Here is a 24,450-nt window from a genome sequence, read left to right as displayed (position 1 = left end):
GTCCAACCAGATATAGCTGCTGCATGCTTAACACACAGAGGGAAAAGAAGAAAAAAAAAAATATATAGCACATTGTTTACATACTATTACTTGACACTACTAGACAGGATGTTTTTTTTTTTTAAGCCACCTAGGGATAAATGAAACAACGCCTTCTCCAGACAGACAGACTGCCCATAGTAGCTGAGACAGAACAGTATTTAGCCAGCTTTTTTGCATTTGTTTTTAACAATCCACCCAATTGCAGACCCCTGAGCACAAGTTTATTATGTGTGTGTGTGTGTGTGTGTGTGTGTGTGTGTGTGTGTGTGTGTGTGTGTGTGTGTGTGTGTGTGTGACACACACACAAACACACACACACACACACACACACACACACACACACACACACACAGCTGTCTGCGGGCCGGGGGCTGCTTTCCATAACGCTCTAGATAACACCCACACAGAGGTCAAGAGGGCCAGAGCCATTAGGTTAATGGCTAAGAGGAGAGGACAGTGTACTGTACCTTCTGCTTATGATGGAATTCATGTTTTGCATGTCCAGTACCGCAGTGATTCTCACACTTTTGTTGAATCACTCAAAAATATTTTTGTACCAGGAAATCCCCATAAGCAAAGAGGCAAATATATTTTTCGCAATTTCTGAAAATTAGTATGAAATGGATTTAAAACCGGTTAAACGGATGACACTGCACTTTCGGAGCATGTTAATTTTAACGACCAATCAAATGAAGGTTTATTTTTTAGTAAGAGTTCTTATTTATTGGCATCTCTTTTTTTTTTTTTAAGATATTTTTTTGCGGCTTACGCCTTTTATTGATTTTTGAAGGGACAGACAGCAGGCTGACAGGAAACGGGAGAGAGATGGGGGGATGACATGCAGTAAAGGCCGTGTCGGGTCCGGGAGTCGAACCCGCGGCACACTGCGACTGGATTACCAGTCCGGTGCCCAGACCGTTACGCTACGGCCTGGGCCTTTATTGGCATCTCTAATATTATATTACACTGTTTTAATATGTTTTAAATATATTATCATTAAAATCTTGCATTTTACCAATTATTTGCGTGCCCTCTTGCAATAGGTCCCGGGCCTTATATAGTCTTGTAGATCTCTTTTCGGTGCGTGACACCATGAACAACAAAGTCTATCAAGCTCAAACTCTATTCCTCTCAACCCCTCTCTGCTTTTGTTTTTAATCTTCCCCCTACCTCGCTTGACCTTTTTCCCTTTCCTTTCTCTCACTCCCTCCTGCGAGCCCCAGCAGCCCCAAATCCTGCCTCATCACCTCATCCGTTTCCTACTGTGCACCCCCCGGCCCCCCCCACCCCCCCCCCCCCCCCCCCCGCCCATCTCTGCAGGGACGCAGAACTGGAGGCGACGTGACATTCTGGTTCAACCCTCCAACAGACAGGATTAACACAGATCAGCTACAATGAACACTGACAGAGGCAGACAGAAGTAAGCATAACAGAGAGAATGAGAGGTAAAGAGATGGAGATAACAAGCAGACCCCCCCCTCCCCCACCCCACACACACACACACACACACACCTATTCTCTTTGCCGTTCTGTAGTAGCGAGTGTCGGTCTGTACTGGATCGGTCCGTGCACACATAGGTGTTCCGTCGAGTCATGGCACTGGCTGGGATATTGTTCTGGAAGACACACAAATGGAAACATTTAGCAATTAGCGTCAGCGAATCACATTGTTACAGATCAATCAATCAACAGCTCATACTCGTTGACTTAAAAGGAGTTGTGTTTAACTTATGTTTAACGTTAAACTTATTTCTTATCAATTACACACCTCACGAAGCCTTTAATTCATGGAGATTTATTTTAGTTTTTGTCGCATTCCTAAGCCAACAATTTGATGACCAGCGGAGAGGGGTTGAGCCACCCGGTCATCAGATTATTGGTTTAGGAACGTGACACAAAAATTCAAGGCTTCATGCTATGTGTAATAGAGCGTATAAAGTGAATAAACCCATGGACCAACATCCTGACTAAGATTAACCTGGGGACCACCACTGGTATGTCAGGTGGGTCCATCATTGATCCACCAGTACAGAGCAGGGATATCCTTCATTTGGCAAGAACACACAAAAAAAATGGTTGGCTACAGCCACATTTGGATCCATCAGCTTTTACAAAAGTATTTTTGTCCCTGGACCAAACAGGACACGCCAAGTCCTCTCTCAAGATATTATTATTCACATTGCAAACAAGAAACAAGAGTAGCACGTAAAAGTCTGGAGCAGAGTAGGCATGTTTTTGCAAGGTTAACTGGAGGGTTTCACATTATGATGATATAACAAGCAGCAGTGAGGTGTTTATTTTACCAGCCTCACTACTCACACAAAGGTGTTCTGACGAGGTCGGCCCCACCAATCCGGTGGTCCAAAATTATACAAGGATATGGAAAATATCATTTGACCCCATGTGGTGTTAATGTCTGCTCATATCTGTTCACCATGCATCTCATTAAAGGAGGTAATCTGGGGTTAATCTGTCGGATGTCTGACTCCATTTATTGTGTAAATGCTATGTCAAAATGTTAATTTGAACTAGCGGTGAACTCCATCCATATTCACTGTCTGGATTATGTCTCATTATGAATCTGTGTATTATTAACCAATTTTGGGCGGGAACCCCTTTTGGTGTTAGCATTTTTGTTATGCTTTAGCTATTGAAAAATAGCAGATCTACAAGCTCATAGCGCGCCACCGAGTGAAAAATGACTGACGACTGACATAGAAACATAGCTTTTTTCTGAAAACTGTCAGAATGTAAAAGACATTTTCAGAATCTGATCTCAGTTCAAAATGGGTTAAGGCAGTGTGTGTGTGTGTGTGTGTGTGTGTGTACACGAAAGAGGGCGAGAGAGGACAGTGAAGTGAGTCATATGTGAGCAGAATGTTTACTGTACTCCCTGAACTCCCTCCCCCCTGACATCAGAAACATGGACTCTATCACCATTTTCCAAACTCACCTCAAAACCCACCTGTTTAGGCAGGCCTATGACTCTGTGTGACCTCTAGTGTCTTCTGCTGCAAGCTGTGTTTTGTTCTGCTTTTAACTGTGTTTTTGTACTGTTTTAAACCTGTACGGCGACCTTGAGTGCCCTGAAAGGCGCCTTATAAATAAAATTTATTATTATTATTATTATTACTTTATGCTCCAGCAGTGCAGGGGTTGCCAACCTTTCTATTTCCACAGACCGGCTGACATAAAATGTTCACGGACCGGCATGGGGCGGGTTGTGCATCATCGTACCAAGATAGCCTACCCGCTGCTATATTATTATATCAACATAGATGTTAAATTATTGACCTAAATGGCGTTATATCAACAAGGATAGTACCGGTATATATATATTTTTTTTAAATCACACCCGTGTGAAGTGATTGGTGCAACTCTGTGTGGGGGTCCCCACTCCCCAGGGGGGTGTTTTGTGTCAAGCTTGTTGTTGTTTTGCTGCTGCTCGCTGAATACATGTGAACGGTAAAGATACCAAGGATTCAACTCAACAGTGATGTAACTGGTATGCTATGCAACACGGAAGTACCACTGACTCGAAGCCGTTTATAAACCACAGTCAGTGACGCGTCGCTGACGAATCCTTGATATATTCATTCAACAGAGTCAACATTTCATCGCCGTTTGGAAATTCCTGGTGACGCATGGTTTGTCCCGGTGGGGAAAACTTTGGATTCCCTTCTCGTGCAACGGTTGGACATGTCCCACGGACCAGCACCTGTCCATGTACCTGTTGGACATGTCCCGCGGACCAGCACCTGTCCATGTACCTGTTGGACATGTCCCACGGACCAGCACCTGTCCATGTACCTGTTGGACATGTCCCACGGACCAGCACCTGTCCATGTACCTGTTGGACATGTCCCACGGACCAGCACCTGTCCATGTACCTGTTGGACATGTCCCACGGACCAGCACCTGTCCATGTACCTGTTGGACATGTCCCACGGACCAGCACCTGTCCATGTACCTGTTGGACATGTCCCACGGACCAGCACCTGTCCATGTACCTGTTGTTGGGAACCTATGCTCAACTCTAACCTAAATGAGTTGTCTGAGGATGTCTGTGATGAGGACAGTCTTTTCAGTAAGGATTGGATTTGGATAAAAATGGTACTCACACTTACCGTCGTCGAGTTAATTTCTTTTCGGCGGTCAGGGATCTCGGACTTATTTGGATTGTGGGCGGAGCTAACCATGGGACTGGAAGGGGGCGGGATGCTACGGGAGCCAACCGCGTTGGTGCTGGCCTTTCGGATGGACGTGGACGTGCGTTCCTCTTTCAGCCCTGCCGCCTCACCGACTCCACTGGGACTCCGCTTTGGGTGGGTGGTCCCTGGCAGCGAAGGACCACCTGAGAGGGGCAGCCGGAAAGAGGGAGAGGAGTGGGAGCACAGATCGAGAAGAGAACAATAAAAAAGAGATGGTGAAAATGACAAGGAAAGATAGAAAATATAAAATGAAAGACAGCAAAAGTACAGTACTTAGTAAGTAATCTCTCAAAACAGATTAAGAGCTCAAATTATTATTATTAATTTTTTGATGGGTTGACTTGACTTGGGTCAGTTTACATTTCAGCATTCACCACAAAAGGACAACAGCAAGAGGCAAACTCATCGCAATGTGAGGTGTCTGTTGTGAGCTTGCAGAGCTGCCATTTTCAGAGCACGACACTGGCAAAGAAGCTAAGTTTAATTCATGCTTGATGTTCTTACAGAAGTCAGAGTGTCGTCTCTGGCGCTGATACGTTGAGCTGCTAGTGCTACGCGGCGTCTTGTGGGCGGAGGAGGTGCCGGAGGAGGAGGTGGAGGACGTGGAGTGTTTGCTGGTTCCGTTGGTGATGGTGCCTGGTCGGACCCTGCTGGACAAACTCAGACTGCTGGCTGTCCGAGACTCTGTGCCAGTCTCCGTCTGAGAGAGAGAGACAGACGGACACGTTAAATACAACACTCTAGTCAAGTCTCTCCAGCCAGACCGTTCTCTTCCAGAATGAAATTCCACCTCGTAAACTTTGAAACAGAACGCTGTCATCGGCTCTTCAGAACAGAAGGGTATACGACCGATCACAACATGGTGTTAACCAAGTAAAAATGTTTTTAAATATATTTTTGAATTTGGTACATTCATATTGCTTACTATTAATTGATTGATTGATAATTTTATTAGACAATAAGATGCAAAACAGTACAGGGTACAGTAACGCACATTTGGCCAAAAGGACATCACCGACACCGAAGAAAGACCTTGTGGTCTTGTTTCCATCCGGGTCCCATGCATTCACAACAACATCAACAATAACAACAATTTAAATATCTCAACAAGACATTAAATCTATGTACGGGATGGAATAGAAATTAATTGGAGAGGGGGGGGGGGATAGAGTTATGGCTTCTGTTGGTCGGATGACAGTGACAGGTGCATTTTCAGTCCTTTCTTAAAGGAAACCAGTGATTTGCTAGTTTTGAGGGAAGGGGGCAAGGCATTCCACACCTGAATTTACCCATATTTGTTCTAGGCTTCAACAAATTGGGTTTCCAACTCCAATATGACAATCGACATAACATAAAGTAATGTATCAGCTACTGGAAAAAAAAATTGCGTGGTGTATACCAAGCTCATAATTATGCACGTTTATGTACCTGTACACAACGTAACAATAAAGCCCAACCTCGAACCTTGAAGTAGAGAAGAATTTGAAAATTGCTGGAGCCAACATGTGAACACATACCAAGGACATTACGGTGAATGCCCACATGCCCACACGCGTGTTCCAATGAAAGACTGAGGCTATTTCCACACCTTTCAATAATGTCTTTCTTTTTGCTTTATGTCACCATGTTCCATTTTATTTGAAATATCTGAAATCTGATGTGGCAGGTTGACAGTCTACACACAACACACGGTTCTCATCTAAAAGATACGTTTATGTTCTCAGTGGGATTGTTTGCAATGTTAAAGAGATTTAATTGAATCCTAATATTACACCAAAATAATTATTTGGCCTAATTTCATTAAACGACCAATGACATATAAAGATATTTATTAGACACTGAGAGCAACTCATCAAATCAAACTCATTGTATTTAAAAGAAAAAAATCTCCACACAGTACAACTGCTAATTTATCCACACTCTCAGAGTATTTAACTTTTTGTACACTAAGAGCTAAAGGATAATTCTGGAATAACTATTTTGTAACTGCAATCTGATATACTGATATATCCAATAACGAGTGGTACAGTACAGGTGAAAAATTACACAACTCCAACCAGAGCGTACAGCAGCTCAGAGCAAGCACGCTGGGTCTTACGCTAGTTTGTGTTTTTACGCCAGCCCATTTGGGACAAAACACATAATATGCAATTTTTCACCTGTAAGAAAATGATTAGTCCGGAATTCTCCTTTAATTCTCACTCGGCGCCTGGATCACCTTTTTTTTAATATCATTTGATTACGGTTCACAACTGTGTTGTACACAGTTTTTAGAATCTCAGATTTTTTTTTTGGGTCAAAACAAGCTTGATTTGCGGTTCATTTCTCTGAAGTTTCAACGATATGATCCTCGCTTACAAAAAGTATGTTTTGGGTGGATTAAATTACAATCTCGGGACATGATGTTGCATAGCAGATTTTTACTCCCCGACTCGCAGTTTCAGGCCAAATCGGCTTTCAAACTAAAGATGTAGACCATTGAAAATGAATGGACGGCGCTCTGAGCCAACCACCAGATGGCACTGTGGCGGTTAACAAAGACTTTATAGTGGACACAGACCAAACCAAAGAGAGACAGTGGTGAAACGTGAGGACAAATAACAAACCAATAAGACTGAATATCTGACCTCATTCTTGCGCCCAAGCAGCAGGTATGTGGCGGTGACCTCGTTGTATTTCTGAGTAGTCAGGGCGTCTTTGATATCATCTCTGGTGTAGCCCATGCCAACCATGATATCTGGAGTGGAGAGACAACAGACTTGATTGACCCATTTAAACCACAGGACGATTCTACAATCCTAACTGTTTTCTGAAAAACCCCATGTCAGCGGTGCTCAACCTTTTCCATGTCAAGGACCTCCAGAATTATCTGTATTTGGCCCCGGACCCCCATCTGAAAATATGTTGTTCCTCACTTAGAGGTGCTTTTGAAAGTGCTGTGTGCAAAGGTCCAACATGTAAATATGATATTATACATATGTATACATGTATATGTATAAACATATAATAACTACATATGTTAATGTAAACAATAGTTTAAATGGAAAGAAAAGAAACATGCGCTGGAATGCTGCTATTCCAAAAGGCTGCATGATTTATAATACACAGGCCTTTAACATGAGCTAGTGAAACAACATGGGAACTCATTGAATTCTGGGAATTGCAGTGTTCTCCTCACCAATGCGGCTGGCATCGTTGTGGTCTTCCACAGGCTCTAAATGGGGCTTAAGGTCCTCTCCGTCATAGCCTACATTTATCCACTTGTCCTTCATAATTTGCTGAAGAGAAGACACAGGATGAAGGACAGTAAGGTTTAATGATCACAACGTGCCAGATTAAATACAGGCATGAAGGGGTAGACATGAGGAGACAGGTTAAAATGTCATCAACTACATATTTTTGAAAATAGTTGTACTATGCAGTACACCAATACAGAGTACATAAACTTTCATGCGCAAATATCCAACAACTATTTGTCACAACTATTTGTATAAACCACCTTGAATAAACAAATTCGAAACCAACAACCTCACAGCCAGTGTTGACAAAATGATTTAGAAAATAATTGAATCATCAGTATTTTAATCTACCAATGAATTTCATATTATAATCGCTTTTCCAAACGTGGTAAATGGTAAATGGTGCATTTATATAGTGCCTTTATCCAAAGCGCTTTACATAGATTGTGCATTACATTCACCCATTCACACACACATTCATACACCGATGGCAGCGGAAACCATGCAAGGCACCAACTAGCACATCGGGAGCAATTAGGGGTTCAGTGTCTTGCTCAAGGACACTTCGACAGTAACTCTGGGGGAGCCCGGGTTCGAACTGGCAACCTTACGGTTACTATCCAGGCACTCTACCCCTGAGCCACCGCCGCCCGTGTTCTTTATCTTCTTCATATTCATGTGTATGTGTAGTTCCCCTCCTCACCTCCAGGGTGCATCGTTTGGTGGGGTTGAGCACCAGGAATCGCCGTAGGATCCCCTCGCAGTCTGTGGACATGTAGAAGGGCACGCGGTATTTCCCTCGCAGAACACGCTCTCGTAGTTCCTAAATAAACACCAACACACATTAATAAGAAACGTTTTTATCTTTATTGATAGGATAAAGTGAAGACGGACAGGAAACGGGGAGAGAGAGAGAGAGAGAGAGACTGGGAATGACACAGCAAAGCTCGTCAGGCTCAGGATTCGAATTAGAAAGTGAATGTCCGGATTCATCGTGGAAATGGTGCCGTTTTTAGTTTGTACCTGGAGCGCGTTATCTCTGCTGTACACAGGGGAACCATGCATGTCTTTAACCCATTCTGACCTGAGATCAGATTCATACAAGGTTTTCCACTGGACACACACTGGTCTGATTAACCCATTCTGACCTGAGATCAGATTCTAAAAATGTCAGTCGTTCTTCGATTTTTTCAAAAATAGCAGACCTACAAGCTCGTATCGCGCCACTCGGTGGCGCGATATGAGCTTGTAGATCTGCTATTTTTCAATAGCTAAAGCATAACGTAATGCTGACACCAAAATGGGTGCCCGTTCAGAATGGGTTAATTATACTAGAGCGCTGCCCATTGGGCACTGGCCTACTTGGAAATGCATGTCCCCATGCTGGTACCCAGGCGGATGCGTGCGACCTCGCGCCCTAAGGAGGTCGCTTCTCTCCCTCAGGCGTCTTACTGGTAGATAGAAGATAGTATTTTTCACTCGCTTTCCATACGTGACACAAAACACACACGCGTTTGCTTTGATACAGGCGTTTTAGGTGATGGGAAACATTCTTCAGCAGGTCCGATGGGGTGGCAGCATGTGGGCTAAGCTCTCTCTCTGTTTACAGTGTGTGCTCGCGCGCATGTGCGCAATTAATTAAAATGAAGACGTCTGGTCTATGCAAAGCGGGGGTATAGGCAAGCAGAATTTTGGGCGGGAACCCCTTTTATAACATTATGTTAAAATTTAGCTATTGAAAAATAGCAGATCTACAATTTACAATTTAGGCATTTAGCAGACGCTCTTAATCCAGAGCGATTTACATTAAGCAAGAACAAAAAAGCATCATACATCACATAAAATCACATAAAAAGCATTTATCATGAAACATGCGTAAGCTAAGAACGTAACAGTGGAATATCTATATAATGAAACTATGCTATACATATGTACTATGACGTGCTATGACTACATACAATGCAATTATAGTGCTGTCTACATAACATACTATAAATCTGTATCAAATGCTATCTAGGTCTACAGAAATGCTATCTAAGGGGGTACTAGGGTAAGTGCTATGGGCCATGATGGAGTCTGAAAAGGTGGGTTTTCAGACTACGGCGGAAAATTGGGAGTGATGCTGCAGTTCTGACTGCAATGGGAAGTGCATTCCACAGTTTTGGAGCCAGAAGGGAGAAGAGTTTGGGACCTGTGGAGCGTTGTCCTGGCGTTTTTAGTGAGGGTACTTCCAGCTTCCCTGCGTTGGCTGATCTGAGTGCGCGGGAGGGTTTGTAGGGTTCAATCATACTTGCAAGATATGGGGGAGCCATACCTTTGGTTGCTTTGAATGCCAGCATCAGAGTTTTGTATTCTGTGCGGGCAGCGACCTGGGAGCCAGTGGAGGGAGCGGAGCAGGGGGGAGACATGTGAGAATTTGGTTGCTGCGATCTGCAGCATTTTGGATCAGTTGGAGAGGCTTAAGTGCACATGCTGGTAGGCCAGTAAGGAGGGAGTTACAATAGTCGAGTTTTGACTAGACTGTTGTCTGGGTTAGGAGCTGGGCTGATTCCTGGGTGAGGAACGGTCTAATTCGTCGTATGTTATAGAGTGTGAACCTACAGGATCGACTGACAGCTGTGATGTGAGTTTTGAACGAGAGCTGACTGTCCAGGACAACACCAAGATTCCTGGCTGTTGGGACAGCTCATAGCGCACCACCGAGTGGCGCGCTATGAACATGTAGGTCTGCTATTTTTGAAAAATCGTTAAAATGTGCCTCAAATCTTTCAGAGATTTTTCATGATTTAGAAAACTTTTTTTCTGTCTTTCTTCGACATCAGGCCTGAATGGGTTAAGTAGTCATGTGTGGAGTCGACTGCGTGTATTTTCACAGCGTGTTCATTTTAACGATGAATAAATCGATTGTGTTCCACCGTGCATCAATGGAACATAGTATATTTTAAGTATTACTTTTTAATATCAATGTTATCCTATTCTGACCGGGCACCCATTTTGGTGTTAGCATCATGTTATGCTTTATCTATTGAAAAATAGCAGATCTACAAGCTCATATCGCGCCACCGAGTGGCGCGATACGAGCTTGTAGGTCTGCTATTTTTGAAAAATCGAAGACACTTTTAGAATCTGATCTCAGGTCAGAATGGGTTAATAATGAAACTGTCAGGATGTAATAGACATTTTTAGAATCTGATCTCAGGTCAGAATGGGTTATATAATATCATCAAAATCTTGTGTTTTGCCAATTATTTGGGGGGACCACTTTGCAATACCCTCGCGGTCCAACGGTGGGCACCAGCCGGGCCCACAGATTGAGAACGACCCGACGCCTCCTTCACACACACATCCTCACACCCACCTTAAGGTTCTGTCCGTCGAACGGCAGCGAGCCGCTGACCAGCGTGTACAGGATGACCCCCAGGCTCCAGATGTCCACCTCGGGCCCGTCGTACTTCTTCCCCTGGAAGAGCTCCGGGGCGGCGTAGGGAGGGGAGCCACAGAAGGTGTCCAGCTTGCTCCCCATCGTGAACTCGTTACTGAAGCCAAAGTCGGCTATCTTGATGTTGGCGTCGGCGTCGAGTAGCAAGTTCTCCGCCTGCCAGAAAAGACGCATGTGAAGAAGGCAAGTTCTATTCCATTCTAACCCATTCTGACCTGAGATCAGATTCATACGAGTTTTCCACTGGACACACACTGGTCTGATTAACCCATTCTGACCCGAGATCAGATTCTAAAAATGTCAGTCGTTCTTCGATTTTTCAAAAAATAGCAGACCTACAAGCTCGTATCGCGCCACTCGGTGGCGCGATATGAGCTTGTAGATCTGCTATTTTTAAATAGCTAAAGCATAACATGATGCCGACACCAAAATGGGTGCCCGGTCAGAATGGGCTAAAGTTGCTATATTCGTTGCGGTCGGGAGGAAAGCACCTAACTCCCATGTTTGAGCTTTTTCGTTTTTTTTTGTCATTAATCAATGCTATTTAAGACCCGTTATGTCTGTGTGTTGGTTAAAAAAATATTGAACCAATAAAGTATTAAAAAGCGCTTTGGACAAAACCTCCTAATTCCATTGGACCCTCCAACCGTCTGCTAAAGCATCTATAGACATGTTTCATTTCCTGAAGGTTAGGTGGTTTCTCCCCGACAGTAGAGATCTAAAATAACATACAGTAGATGCTTCCCCAGATTGAAGGTTTTAAGAGATGAAAGATACACACCATAGTAAATAACAGTCACAATAACTCTGGCTACGTTGCTAGACAAACTTAGCTGTGATTGAAAGACAAACTTAGCTGTGATTGACAATTTAACTTCTCCATTACTATGAGTTTTAAAACAAACACCAACAATTACTGACAAATGCCATTTCACCCAAGTGTGATCAGAATCCCACATTTACCTTCAAGTCTCTATGAACAATGTTCTTCTGATGACAGTAGTGGACTGCCGATACAATCTAGAAAGAATTAAGCAAAACAAACTCAATGTTTCCAGTAAATTACTATGTAAACAAAGTAAATATCTTAATCTTTATCATAGAAATTTCATTTGCATTTACAGTTAAAAAAAACAACTAAAATCACCACAACATACCAAACAGGCAATTAGTGGGGAAACAAATGATTCAACATTGCAAATATGACATCCACAGTATTTGGTATATTATATTGCATGTCCACAGGGGGCGCCACACTGCTTCAGAGCTTTAAAACTGACCTGTCTGAACTTGGCTCTGGCCTCCTTCTCCTTCATTCTACCATGAGACACGAGGTAGTCGAACACTTCCCCTGCAAGACAGACCAAAGTGGTGAGACACACACTCCTGCCTGGTGAGGCAGTGTTCTCTGGTATGAAAGAATTAAAGTATCTGCCTGAAATGAATAAACATTCTTATGTATGCACACATGCATTGTGTGTGTGTGTGTGTGTGTGTGTGTGTGTGTGTGTGTGTGGAGGGGTGTGTGCACGCGCGAGTGTGTGTGTTAGTGTGTGAGTGTGTGCGGTGCGCTTCTTGATGACGAGACGCAAATAGTGGAACGAGTGGCTGAGGTCAAGTTCAGCAGAGTTACCGGCTAGCTCCTCCTTATTAGGACTGAACAGACACAGACGAGAGCTCATAGACCACAGAGAGAGAGACGGTATGGGGGAGGGGGATTAGGGATGAAGGGCAGAAAAGAAAGAAAAACAAAGACGTCGAATGGTAAAAATAGAGGAGGTGAGGAGCATGGGAAAAGGTAGAGAGGGATGGAAATCATGGAACAGCGCAGAGAAGTAGACTAGAGGATCTGAGGGTGAATGCTCACTCACAATAGAGGGTATGCGCATGCTTAAAGTGAATGCCTGAGTGGCAAATCGAGTGGCAAAGCAACAGGCAAAGTGAGTTTAACATTGTTTAACGTTGCTTAATGCAAACAGATTTTCTGTTTGGATGTATGGGCTGTCAAGGCCAGAAAGTAGTTTTTTGCCACTCAGTTGGCCTTCCTGCATAACTTCCTGGTTTGATGATGATGTCACGCGCATACCCTCTATTCATTCAGAAAATGTACACTATATACACTTCTCAATCTTCATGTCAAGGACCCCCCCCCCCCCCCCCCAGATTATATGTAATTCGGGCTGCGGACCGCCATCTAAAAAATACATTAGTGTGCAAAAGTTTTGCACACATTTTCACAATTCTCCACCAAAATAGCAGATCTATAAGCTCATAGCTCGGCACGAAGTGATTGAAAGGGAAGATTCCATGGTAAACACAAGCTCACAGATTCACGTTCAGATCTGCAAATCTTTGGTCTGAACCATTAGACGAAAAGAGCAAAGCGACGATGATGGTATGACTCACCTCCACTGGCGTACTCCATGACTAGGTAGAGAGTCTTTTCTGTTTCAATCACCTCAAACAGGTGGACTGTAACAGACAAAGAGGATATAGTATATAACATATAGAGGTATAATGGTGTCCAGTTACTCCAGTACAATAGACACATATACATAGACAGCCAACAAGCAACACACACACACACACACACACACACACACACACACACACACACACACACTTGAAATGTTTATTTATGTCCACATAATGAGAAGTACAGGAATACCTTGTACAAACTACAAAGGACATAAACACTGCCAGTTTGACAATAGGAGAACACACACACCCCCCCCCCACCCCCATTTCCCCTCACTGTATAATGTATCTTTTCCCTTTTTTGCTTCCTATATGATGAATTCCTGTTCTGTTCTTTAGCTACATAGAAATGTCTATTTGTATGTCTCTAAATGTTTGTACGTCTCTAAATGTTTTGATGAATTGAACAATGTGGACCCTGTTGTAAACAAGTGTAATGCTTAATTGGGTCGTCCACTCACCGTTAACAGTCTTTGTATTGAGTTTGTGCTTAAAATGTACTGTAAATTCTACAAACAATTGATAAATATTTCAATCAATCAATCAATCAAAAACACACACACACACACACACACACACACACACACACACACACACACACACACACACACACACAGTGTAGCTCACCTATGTTGGGATGGTTTAGGCCCTTCATGATGCGTACCTCTCTAAAGAGCTGAAACCATAGAAAATGAGACGGTGGTGAAAGCACTGCAACATTGACGTAAACCACACATTGCATCTCAGAGTATATCACATAATATGCATCTATTTTATGGGTAGAAAGAAAAAAGTACAATGAATGAGGCAAATCTCTATGAGCCCATACGAAACCAAAGGCATTATGGAACAACATACACGTATGGGACTGTGACAGCACAGGTACAAAACGGCACAGTACAGGACACTAATATGCATCTATTTTATGGGTAGAAAGAAAAAGTACAATGAATGACGCAAATCAGACTATGAGCCCATACGAAACCAAAGGCCTGTGGATGGCATTATGGAACAACATACACGTATGGGACTGTGACAGCACAGGTACAAAACACAAGTAAGACGCGCAAACGCGTGAAGCGAACGCAGCTCGTAAATGGCAATAACAACAATTAGAATAAATTACATACTTTAATGTTTTCTTTTCAAAGTTCTCTTTTTTGTGTTTTTTTTAAGATTTTATTTTTAAGTTAAGTTTTTTTGAAGTAAAGTGTTTTTAAAGTTTTTTTTTAAGTTAAGTTTTTTTGTGTTTTTTACGTTTTTAAGATTTTATTTTTAAGTTACGTTTTTTTAAGTTAAGTGTTTTTAAAGTTTTATTTTAAGTTAAGTTTTTTCATTTTAAGTTAAGTTTTTTTTTAAGTTAAGTTGTGTGTCTGTGTGCGTGTGCGTGTGCGTGTTTTGTGTGATACAGCTGCGCCCTCTGGTGGCGGGCGGGTGGTGTAACAGCGGGACAGACACACAGACATGATCTGCAGGGTCTCATAGTTAGTGCTCAGTGTATTCGCAATCACTGCGTTTGCAACTAATAGAGAGAGTGTGTGTGCATGTGTGTGAGATGGAGAGACAGAATTCAATTTGTTTGCGAGTTGCCACAGCATTTGCCCATCCATCACACCATGCGGATCAGCTGCCACATACTGTAGGGCTAGGCCCAATTCACCTTCTAGTCACTCTAAATAAAATAAGTCAAATATACACATTATGATATAATTCTTATAATATCCGGTTTTCAAAGATCAATGTATGAGTGCAATTTCACGTCTTGAACTCAGTGACCGAACATTGATTGTAACAATAACTGACCCCATGTCTGGCACATAAGCCTTGCTCCTCTCCCCTGCTGCCTTTATGCACCACTATACCCTCCTAACCCATTCTGACCTGAGATCAGATTCATACGAGGTTTTCCGCCGGACACACACTGGTCTGATGAACCCATTCTGACCTGAGATCAGATTCTAAAAATGTCAGTCGTTCTTCGATTTTTCAAAAATGGCAGACCTACAAGCTCGTATCGCGCCACTCGGTGGCGCGATATGAGCTTGTAGATCTGCTATTTTTCAATAGATAAAGCATAACATGATGCTGACACCAAAATGGGTGCCCGGTCAGAATGGGCTAATCTACACCCCCTGCCCCACCACCAGCCCTGCACTTACATTTAGGGCACATATACGTTTTCATTTTAAAATGAAAATGATCTCTGTTCAACCATTCAAACAAGTGTTTTTTAGCACCATTTCATAAATGATGAAATACCAGGGCCCAGGAAATTATTCCCCGTTCATTTTCCTCAGACATGTCAAAAAGTATTTATTTAAAGACCTTTTAAGTGTCGTACAAAGCCAACTCGAGTTGTGAGAAATCATGACAACACACACAATTTTTCGGGGCGAAGAAGAAGAAAACGGCAGGTTACAACACTTTTTTTCTTGTTTTTCTTCTTGGCTTTTAAATAAATACTTTTTGAAATGTCTATGGGAAAAATGCATTGGGAATTATTTCCTGGGCCTCACGCTCTATTGGGCATGTGCTCTTAGTTGAAGAAAATACTATGGAGGAAGAACAGCAATTATCCATTATATAATGCAGAAATTAACCACACAGCATGGTCAGCAACGCATTCATTATCAACGTTGAGCGCTTTGTTTTCTTCCGGAAAACGATCATGTGATATTGATGTGACCAATCAGTGAAGGCCACTTGTGTGTCGTGATATTATACGACGCAATCAGGTCAATCAATCAAGTCTCTGTTTCCGTCTGTCCAGACAACACCGCAATCGCAGTAAAAAACACCAGAATAATTTATTGTAAAAGGAGAACTTTGATGTAGCCAAGATGTAGTCTTATGCTCATGTCCTCCAGACCCCCAGCCCGGACTAGACGGAGCCAGACAGTAGGGCCTTCTCCCCTGGCTACGATCTCCCACACCGCCCCACACCCCATCCATCCATCACAGAGCTGGCTCATACAGCTGCTCTGATAGCTTCACTTGTTAATTAGTTAATGTACTTTTATAAAATAAATGAAAACATAAATACACAGGGAAGCGAGAGGCTAAGTGCCTCTTTAGAGGGGAATGTAATCAAAATTGACTTTGGCTGAGTTCTGAGTTCGGCCTACAGTGTGTGCTGCCAAAGTCAAGGAAAATACAATACAGTGACAATGCTCATTTGTGTGTGTGTACGTTCATAGTGTTCAGAGAAGAAACGGTGTGTGTGTGTGTGTGTGTGTGTGTGTGTGTGTGTGTTGAACAGGGAACAAGCAGTCTAGTCTGTGCATGTGTCGCAAGGATGCAAGGAAGGAGTATTTATTTACAGGAAATGAAGCTAGAAATAGAAAACGAGACTGACAAGGGGAGAGGCAGACAGTGTGTGTGCGTGTGTGTGTGTGTGTGTGTGTTTCTATAGCTTTATAACATATTTTTTACATAGGACGCCTCAGGCCGTCTTAAGGATTCGAACCGAGAGGTGCCTTGGACGTCGGTGGACGTCCTAGCGCATCCTCAATGATACGGGGCGAGATAAGAATATTCAGACATTTTCCTTTTTTTTTGTTTTTGTCCGTTCGCCTTTCGCTTGCCGTATGCCAGGGTTCCCCAATTAGAGGGAAGAATAATAAATAAATAAAAAGGTTCACACAGGTAGAGTAATATCACAAGTAATAGTTATAATAGGGAATGACATAATAGTTACTTAATCATTACTCTGTGAGCCTGTCTTTAAATGCCCTGCTCATACTACACTATGTTTACCAAGAATTTACTTCCTCATGCTGAAGTAACAGCAGTGTATGTAATGGTGACATAACTTTCATAGTATCCTGAGGCACCGAGTTTGTGTGTGTTATTATGCGTTCGTGTGTCTTTTCATAGACGTCACAAGAGACAGATTCCAGGTTTTCACTGGGCTGTGATGTGGAAAAAACCAGTTTAGCTGTCTCACACACACACACACACACACACACACACACACACACACACACACACACACACACACACACACACACACACACACACACACACACACACACACACACACACACACACACACACACACACACACACACACAGGAATGTAGCGTGACTGAGTGACTTGAGCTGGGACATGTAGTACAGCTGCTCTGTTTTTGAGGGGTGCTAGCCCTCTTATGTCCAGCTTTGAGGGTCTGCGTAAACACAAACATTGAAGACAAAAGTGGGGACGCAAATTGTGATTGGCCGGAATGAGATGATGTACGATGATAAGAGCGCCCCTCACTTCACACGGGTGTGATTTTTAATTATACAACACACACACACACACACACACTGGTATTCAAACAGGTTTTCCACACTTGCATATGAAAACAGATCACAGCTGAATACTGTACATGTATTTTTCATCCGTTTGTCTGATGTATCAGTTTAGCGACCTTAGTTAATCACTGTACTGTAGCTACTAGCTACCGTGGCGTGATTTAGGACTATAAAATAAACAGTGTTGTGGTCATTATTGTTACAGCACTCAGTTTCAACTGATTAATAATGTATTCTTGATTTTGGTGGATTCTGGATCTACTCGAGTCCTGTCCACTGTGCATTAACCCATTCTCACCGGGCACCCATTTTGGTGTCGGCATCATGTTATGCTTTAGCTATTGAAAAATAGCAGATCTACAAGCTCATATCGCGCCACCGAGTGGCGCGATACGAGCTTGTAGGTCCGCTATTTTTGAAAAATCGAAGAGCGACTGACATTTTTAGAATCTGATCTCAGGTCAGAATGGGTTCATCAGACCAGTGTGTGTCCGGCGGAAACCTTGTATGAATCTGATCTCAGGTCAGAATATGGTTAAGAAAGGCGGTGTGGCAAATGAGGGCATGAAATCAGTATAAAGTGTGTGTAAGATTATGCAGTTTTTTTAACATATCTACCGATTGCAAGAACTAGAAGCTCGACCGGCCACAAAAAAAAATAAGAATCAGGAAGTGATGTATTTTTCATCATAGTGCTTCCGGTTGAAATGTTGCGCAATAACACTCCAGTGTCATGGAGTTTTATGTTAACTGTAGATCGTGCAAGTGCATTAACGTTAACGGTGAGGAAAGCAGCTATCATCCTTCGCATATTAACCCCTTCAAAGCTAGGTCCGCCATCGTACATTTCAGACATACTTAAATGGTAAATGGTAAATGGTGCATTTATATAGCGCCTTTATCCAAAGCGCTTTACATAGATTGTGCATTACATTCACCCATTCACACACACATTCATACACCGATTGCGGCGGAAGCCATGCAAGGTACCAACCAGCACATCGGGAGCAATTTGGGGTTCAGTGTCTTGCCCAAGGACACTTCGACATGTAGACAGGAGGAGGAGCCGGGATTCGAACCGCCGACCCATGGATCATTGGACGACCTGCTCTACCTCTTGAGCCACAGTCTCCCTTGACCCATGCGAGCCAGCTGGCGAGCTAAGATCATCTGGCAAGGCCCTTCTTACCATAAAATCAGGTTGAAAAACAACTGTAGGCGACCAGGCCAATTTTACAAAGCTGCTTTTCACCCCTTACCCATGTGATTTTGTAACTATTTATAGTTATGTTACGTTGTGTTTTATTGACTTATTTCTTGTATTGTATTTTGTGCCTACCGTATTTGATGTCTGCTGTGTTATTTGATCTATGCTATACGTTTTATGTTTCTTTCCGTTAAGCACTTGACACTTGAACGTGACCCAGTTCTTAACCCATTCTGACCCGAGATCAGATTCTAAAAATGTCTATTACATCCTGACAGTTTCATTATTAACCCATTCTGACCTGAGATCAGATTCTAAAGGTGTCTTCGATTTTTCAAAAATAGCAGACCTACAAGCTCGTATCGCGCCACTCGGTGGCGCGATATGAGCTTGTAGATCTGCTATTTTTCAATAGCTAAAGCATAACATGATACAGACACCAAAATGGGTTCCCGTTCAGAATGGGTTAAAGGTGCTATACAAATAAAGCTTTATTATTATTTTTTATATTATATTATTATTATACTTAACAATGTGTGTAAAATGTGGCGTCAATCGAGCTTGCATGTGCCGTGAGACATGAGGAACAAAAGCTGTTTCAAACGCCATGGACATTGTCTTGAATTAATGTAGCTTGATTTAAACACACAAATGCGAATTTAAGAATTTATATATAATATAACATTTATTCATGCGGAACTTGCTCAAATAAAGTTTTTGTATTGCTCAATTCTCAGTGACAGAGAATAAATCGTTCGTAAAAAAGAAACTAAAAATACTAAAAGAAAACGTTCAACTAAAAGAAAATGCTATTATATAAATAAAATTGGAATACGTAGGCCTAGTTGCAAAGGAGAACATTGAAACTATATATATATATATATATATATATATATATATATATATATATATATATATATACACCCCCCCCCAATAATTGCTATCCTTACTGTACATAAATCAATTTTCCTTCACCTTTATGGTTTATACCGGATATTCTGCAGCCACTGAAGAAAACCCATTCTTAGATACTTTTTCAATCCCATCTAGTTTGCATGATCCAATTCCCAGTGGGAATGGTCATATAATGTGCTGACACACAGATAATGTACAGAGCGCACACACGCACAAACACACACACACACACACACACACACACGATAAAAATAAAAACAAAAGACAGGTTTCAGACACATGCAATCTCATTTCTAAATTTGAGCACTAGTTGGCTGTCCAATTCATTTTAGTTACACTTATGTTTTTGCTATACAAGAAAGAGACTTTAACCCATTTAGACCCGAGTTAAAAACATTCACTTTGAAAGAATATATATTAAAATATTTGCGCCACATTTTTACGAATTTTCAAAAATAGCAGACCTACAAGATCTGCTATTTTTCAATAGCTATAATTATAACAATGTTTAAATCACCAAAAGGGGTTCCCGCCAAAAATGGGTTAAGAGAGTCAAGCACTTTGATGTTGTCCGTTTAAAGCCACAGTAGTAGGCTCCCGTTGTCACAATTCAAATGTAGAAATGTTCAGCAAATACAGACTAAAGTGAGAATTGTGTGAGAATTGTGATCTCAATTCTTGTGGAGGAAAAATCGAGATTCACATTTGAGCAGGCAGCAGTGAAAATTGGTATACATTTAAGAACATACACGCATGTAAAACATGCACCCATGGTCACTCACACACACACGAACACACACCCCCCCCCCCCCCTTAGGGGAGTGTGTAATTCAATTTAAAGAAGTGTGCATCAGCTGTTCACCTGAGCTTTAAAGAGAATAATCACATAAGCCTCTCCTCCCCCTCTCTCCTCCCCCTCTCTCCTTCACACTCCACCCCATCTTTCTCCACTACATACTCACTCATCTCCTCTTTTCTACCTTCCCCAGCTCTCATTTCATCTTTCACCATCGCATTCACATTTTCATCCCGACTCTTGGTCCATGTACAATCATACTGAATCATACTGTACAAGTGTGCATGTAGTCAAAATCTGTTCATGACTATTGAAAAGGTTATCAGTATATGCTGTGCTGTATATTTTGATGTGTGCATGTACCAAAACACATTTAGTTTGTAATGTATATAATCATCTACTGTATATAGACCATCTCTCTTCTTCACTTCACTTATACCCACCTAGCACATTCTAATCTTTCGTCACACTTTCTCCCAAAATCCTTTAGTTATTCTTTTGAGATTTCTTCTTGTTTTCATATTATTGGAGAGGATGGCATTTGACTAAAGGTCTGAATATAAGCCTGGGGTCACTCAAACGCCACTCAGTAATAAAGTAAGTAACAGCTAAATGGCCACCCACCGATGAATCATGTTAAACGCCTGTTGCTTCGTTTTGCCAGTCCTCTTTAGTACACAGCAAAATAAAATAAAATGTACCCTTTTAAAACAGTCATATTGTTCTGTTCACCCTCCTTCTAAATCACTTTCGAGTTGTCTCCTGTGGCGACAGCCTCGCATCACAGTTGCCATGCCAACCAGGGGACTAATCCCTGTACCAGGCTCTGCTGCACCCCAGGTGCTTGTGGCAAGTCATATAACCAGTGTTGCCAGATTTGACGAGATAAATAAGCAACCAGGTCTATGAAACCAAGCCTAAGGGAAAAATAGCTAAAATAAAATGGTAATTTTTTAATATTTTACAAATCTTGTATGGGGAAGGGATGGCACAAAATATTTCCTTTCCTTTGAAAGTTGGACAGATAAAATGAAAATTCTGGGTCTTTTCCTACATATATTGTTTATACATTTTAAAACAACAAACAAAACAAATCTAAGAAATTCAATAAATAAAATAATGATAATTAAGAAGCAGTGAAAATATCCGAATATCTACAAGCTCGCAACACGGCGCAAAGTGTGGGTCGCTCGCAAACCGTCGCAAACATATAATCTCCCTTTTGGGTCACGAGCTGAGAAGTTTGGGAACCACTGTCACTGGGTGATGGATGGCTGAGGTGGAGCGCAATCCTACCATCAGTTCCCAGTACTTACCGCACAACATGCCACACCCAAACCGTGCTACTCATTCGTAGAGTTGGATCGAACCCATGACCTTGTGGTCAAGAGGTGTGTGCTCTACCGACTGAGCATAACATGATGCTATAACACCAAAAGGGGTTCCCACCCAAAATAGGTTAATCTTGCCTACACCCACTTCAGTGAGTTTAGTTCACGCGGCTGTTTATAACATTGCTTCTCAATGAGTCTGGGGACCCCCAGGGGTCCCTGGGGTGGGTTCCAGGGGGCCAAAGCAAACAAATAGCAGATCTAAAAGCTCACAGTGCGTTACTTTGTGCGAGCGCTGCAAGCTTGAACATTTGTACAATGTACATCTGCAATTTTGAAAATATTTGAAAAATATCAAATGTTTGGAATTTCTATTTACATTTTCCTCCAACATAAATATTCTCTTCTGGGCGTCCCTGGCACAAAATGAGTGTACAGGGTTTGATGAGGTCAGATCAACATTGGACATCAGGTCACCATATATGGCGGAATTCCCATATATGGTCATGCACGACGAACCAACACAATGACGGGAAATGCACGATTCCATAGTTAACTGCTGGCCAATATTGATGACATCAGCGATCTCCATATATGGAGTTTAACTGTGACAGCAGCAGGTCGCATTTACTATGACATCAGGGTCTCCACATCTCTATCCCTGATGATGTCACATAATGTCACGAGACCTGGGCACCATATATGGTGCCTGACAAACACACTGATGGTGGCCGACCAACCAACACACGGGGAAATGCGATTCCATAGTTAACTGCAATCAGCACAACTTATGATACTTCTATACTGTCCATACTTCTTAAATCGTTCTCAAATCTTCTATTAATCAGACCAGTGTGTGTCCAGTGGAAAACCTTGTATGAATGCCCATTTCGGCACGGCTGGATAGCCGCCCTAGTTCAACAAATTGCTTGGTCAGAAAAACTACCTGTAGTAATATAAATATTTCATTCCACATTTGTCTTTTTTCTCCTTTTTTGGGTGACTCCTCTATGTACCACCAGAGGGGGGGCTCAAGTACCACCAGTGGTACACGTACCAGTGGTTGGGAACCTCTGGTTTAGAAGATCCTCCTGACTGTGAATGATGCAACCATCACCTATCTGCTGGCTGTCTCTTCCACCCAGTCATTACTAATCAACGTAGTATGAGGCTGAGCATTTATCTCTTCCATCCAGGTAATTCAATCACCTTTGATTTTCTCCAATCAACTCACTCTTCTCCCCCAGCCCAGGTGAGGCAGCAATTTATCAATCAATGTCTGTGTATTTGTTCTGTGTTGATAGACCACAAAGCGTGAACTCATGTTGCACGTCTAGCGCGTGGGCTCTGACCTGCTGAGTTATGAATGAGTATTAACACAAAGCAGCTTAAGAGAGAGAGTGTTGCTGCACTGGACTGTGTTTGCTAAATGTGTTTGGCTGTCCAGTCTCCCGAGTCGTCCCGACATCTGACCTGTTAATCCCAGCCTTGTGTCCAAGCTCTCACACACACACACACACACACACACACACACACACACAGTATAAATAAACAAATACATTGAGAGACAAAGAGGAGAAAGAGGGGGAGAGAGAGTGCTGTACATTGGATAAATACTTATCTAACCCACAGATTCAAATATGCAAACTCCTACTCAGTTAGAGAGCGACACACACACACAGCCCCAACAACATTTGAGTAACCCCAGTGAATAAACCAGTGTTTGTGTGCGTGTATAGTCTGTGTGTGAATGAGTCTGTGTGCTATGAAATTAGCCCCCGATGTATGACCTGATTCAACTACAGCTATATTGCTCTGTCACTGTCCCCAATCTTTAACATGTTGTATAAGTGAAAACGACAGCCGACCCCTCCAAGGCACATACAGTGAACTGTGTTGTCAACATCTCTATTCTCTAGTGTCCTTTTTTAACTATAGTTCTTCAAAGTGACAAGCTGGCTCAAAGTGACAATTCTGAAGGACACGGCCTCTTAGTAGTTACTTCAGAATTATTGCTTTATAAATTTAATATAAAAGTAAAATCTGAATGTGTGTATAATAGGGTGTCGTTGTGCATGACTGACCAAAATCAAACTAAATTATTATTTGGGTGCCTATCTGCATTTACTAGTCACAGTGGTTCCCAAACTTTTCAGGTCGAGACCCAAAAGAGAGATTAGACGTTTGCCCAAACTTGTGAAAATATCAGATCTACAAGCATTAGTTATTTTCACTACTTCTTAAGTATTAAAAAAATAATAAAAATAAATACGGAATTTCTTAGATTCGTTTGTTTTAAAATGTATACAATTATTTTACATTTCTATTGAAATCTATCTATATCTAGGAAAAGAAAATGGGATTTCTACTTGAGTCGTGACCCATAAAGATTGGTCTGTGACCCACTGAGTCCCACTCCCAACCCACTGTTTGGGACACGGTGTGTATACTAAGTAGTGTATCTCCCTATAGCAGTAATGGGAGCCGCTATAG

General features: G+C 42.1%; 1 protein-coding gene across 3 annotated transcripts in view; it reads right to left on the bottom strand.

The window, feature by feature from the left end:
* Nucleotides 1-24,450, bottom strand: part of mark4b (MAP/microtubule affinity-regulating kinase 4b) — a 75,396-nt gene that overhangs the window by 12,317 nt on the left and 38,629 nt on the right. For 2 of the 3 annotated variants that reach the window (XM_083773962.1, XM_083773964.1), the window contains exons 4-14: nucleotides 14,037-14,085; nucleotides 13,338-13,403; nucleotides 12,212-12,282; nucleotides 11,895-11,951; nucleotides 10,851-11,087; nucleotides 8,196-8,315; nucleotides 7,432-7,531; nucleotides 6,881-6,990; nucleotides 4,758-4,953; nucleotides 4,164-4,396; nucleotides 1,555-1,658 (exon numbers count right to left, since the gene is read on the bottom strand). In XM_083773962.1, coding sequence (XP_083630088.1) covers nucleotides 1,555-1,658; nucleotides 4,164-4,396; nucleotides 4,758-4,953; nucleotides 6,881-6,990; nucleotides 7,432-7,531; nucleotides 8,196-8,315; nucleotides 10,851-11,087; nucleotides 11,895-11,951; nucleotides 12,212-12,282; nucleotides 13,338-13,403; nucleotides 14,037-14,085 — 1,343 coding nt within the window. The remainder of the gene's footprint in view (nucleotides 1-1,554; nucleotides 1,659-4,163; nucleotides 4,397-4,757; nucleotides 4,954-6,880; nucleotides 6,991-7,431; nucleotides 7,532-8,195; nucleotides 8,316-10,850; nucleotides 11,088-11,894; nucleotides 11,952-12,211; nucleotides 12,283-13,337; nucleotides 13,404-14,036; nucleotides 14,086-24,450) is intronic. The other variant, XM_083773963.1, reaches the window with a different exon arrangement.

The sequence above is a fragment of the Protomyctophum parallelum genome, assembly GCF_964188405.1.
Source record: "Protomyctophum parallelum genome assembly, chromosome: 9".
Classification (NCBI taxonomy): Eukaryota; Metazoa; Chordata; class Actinopteri; order Myctophiformes; family Myctophidae; genus Protomyctophum; species Protomyctophum parallelum.
This window is presented reverse-complemented; position numbering and strand designations above follow the sequence as displayed.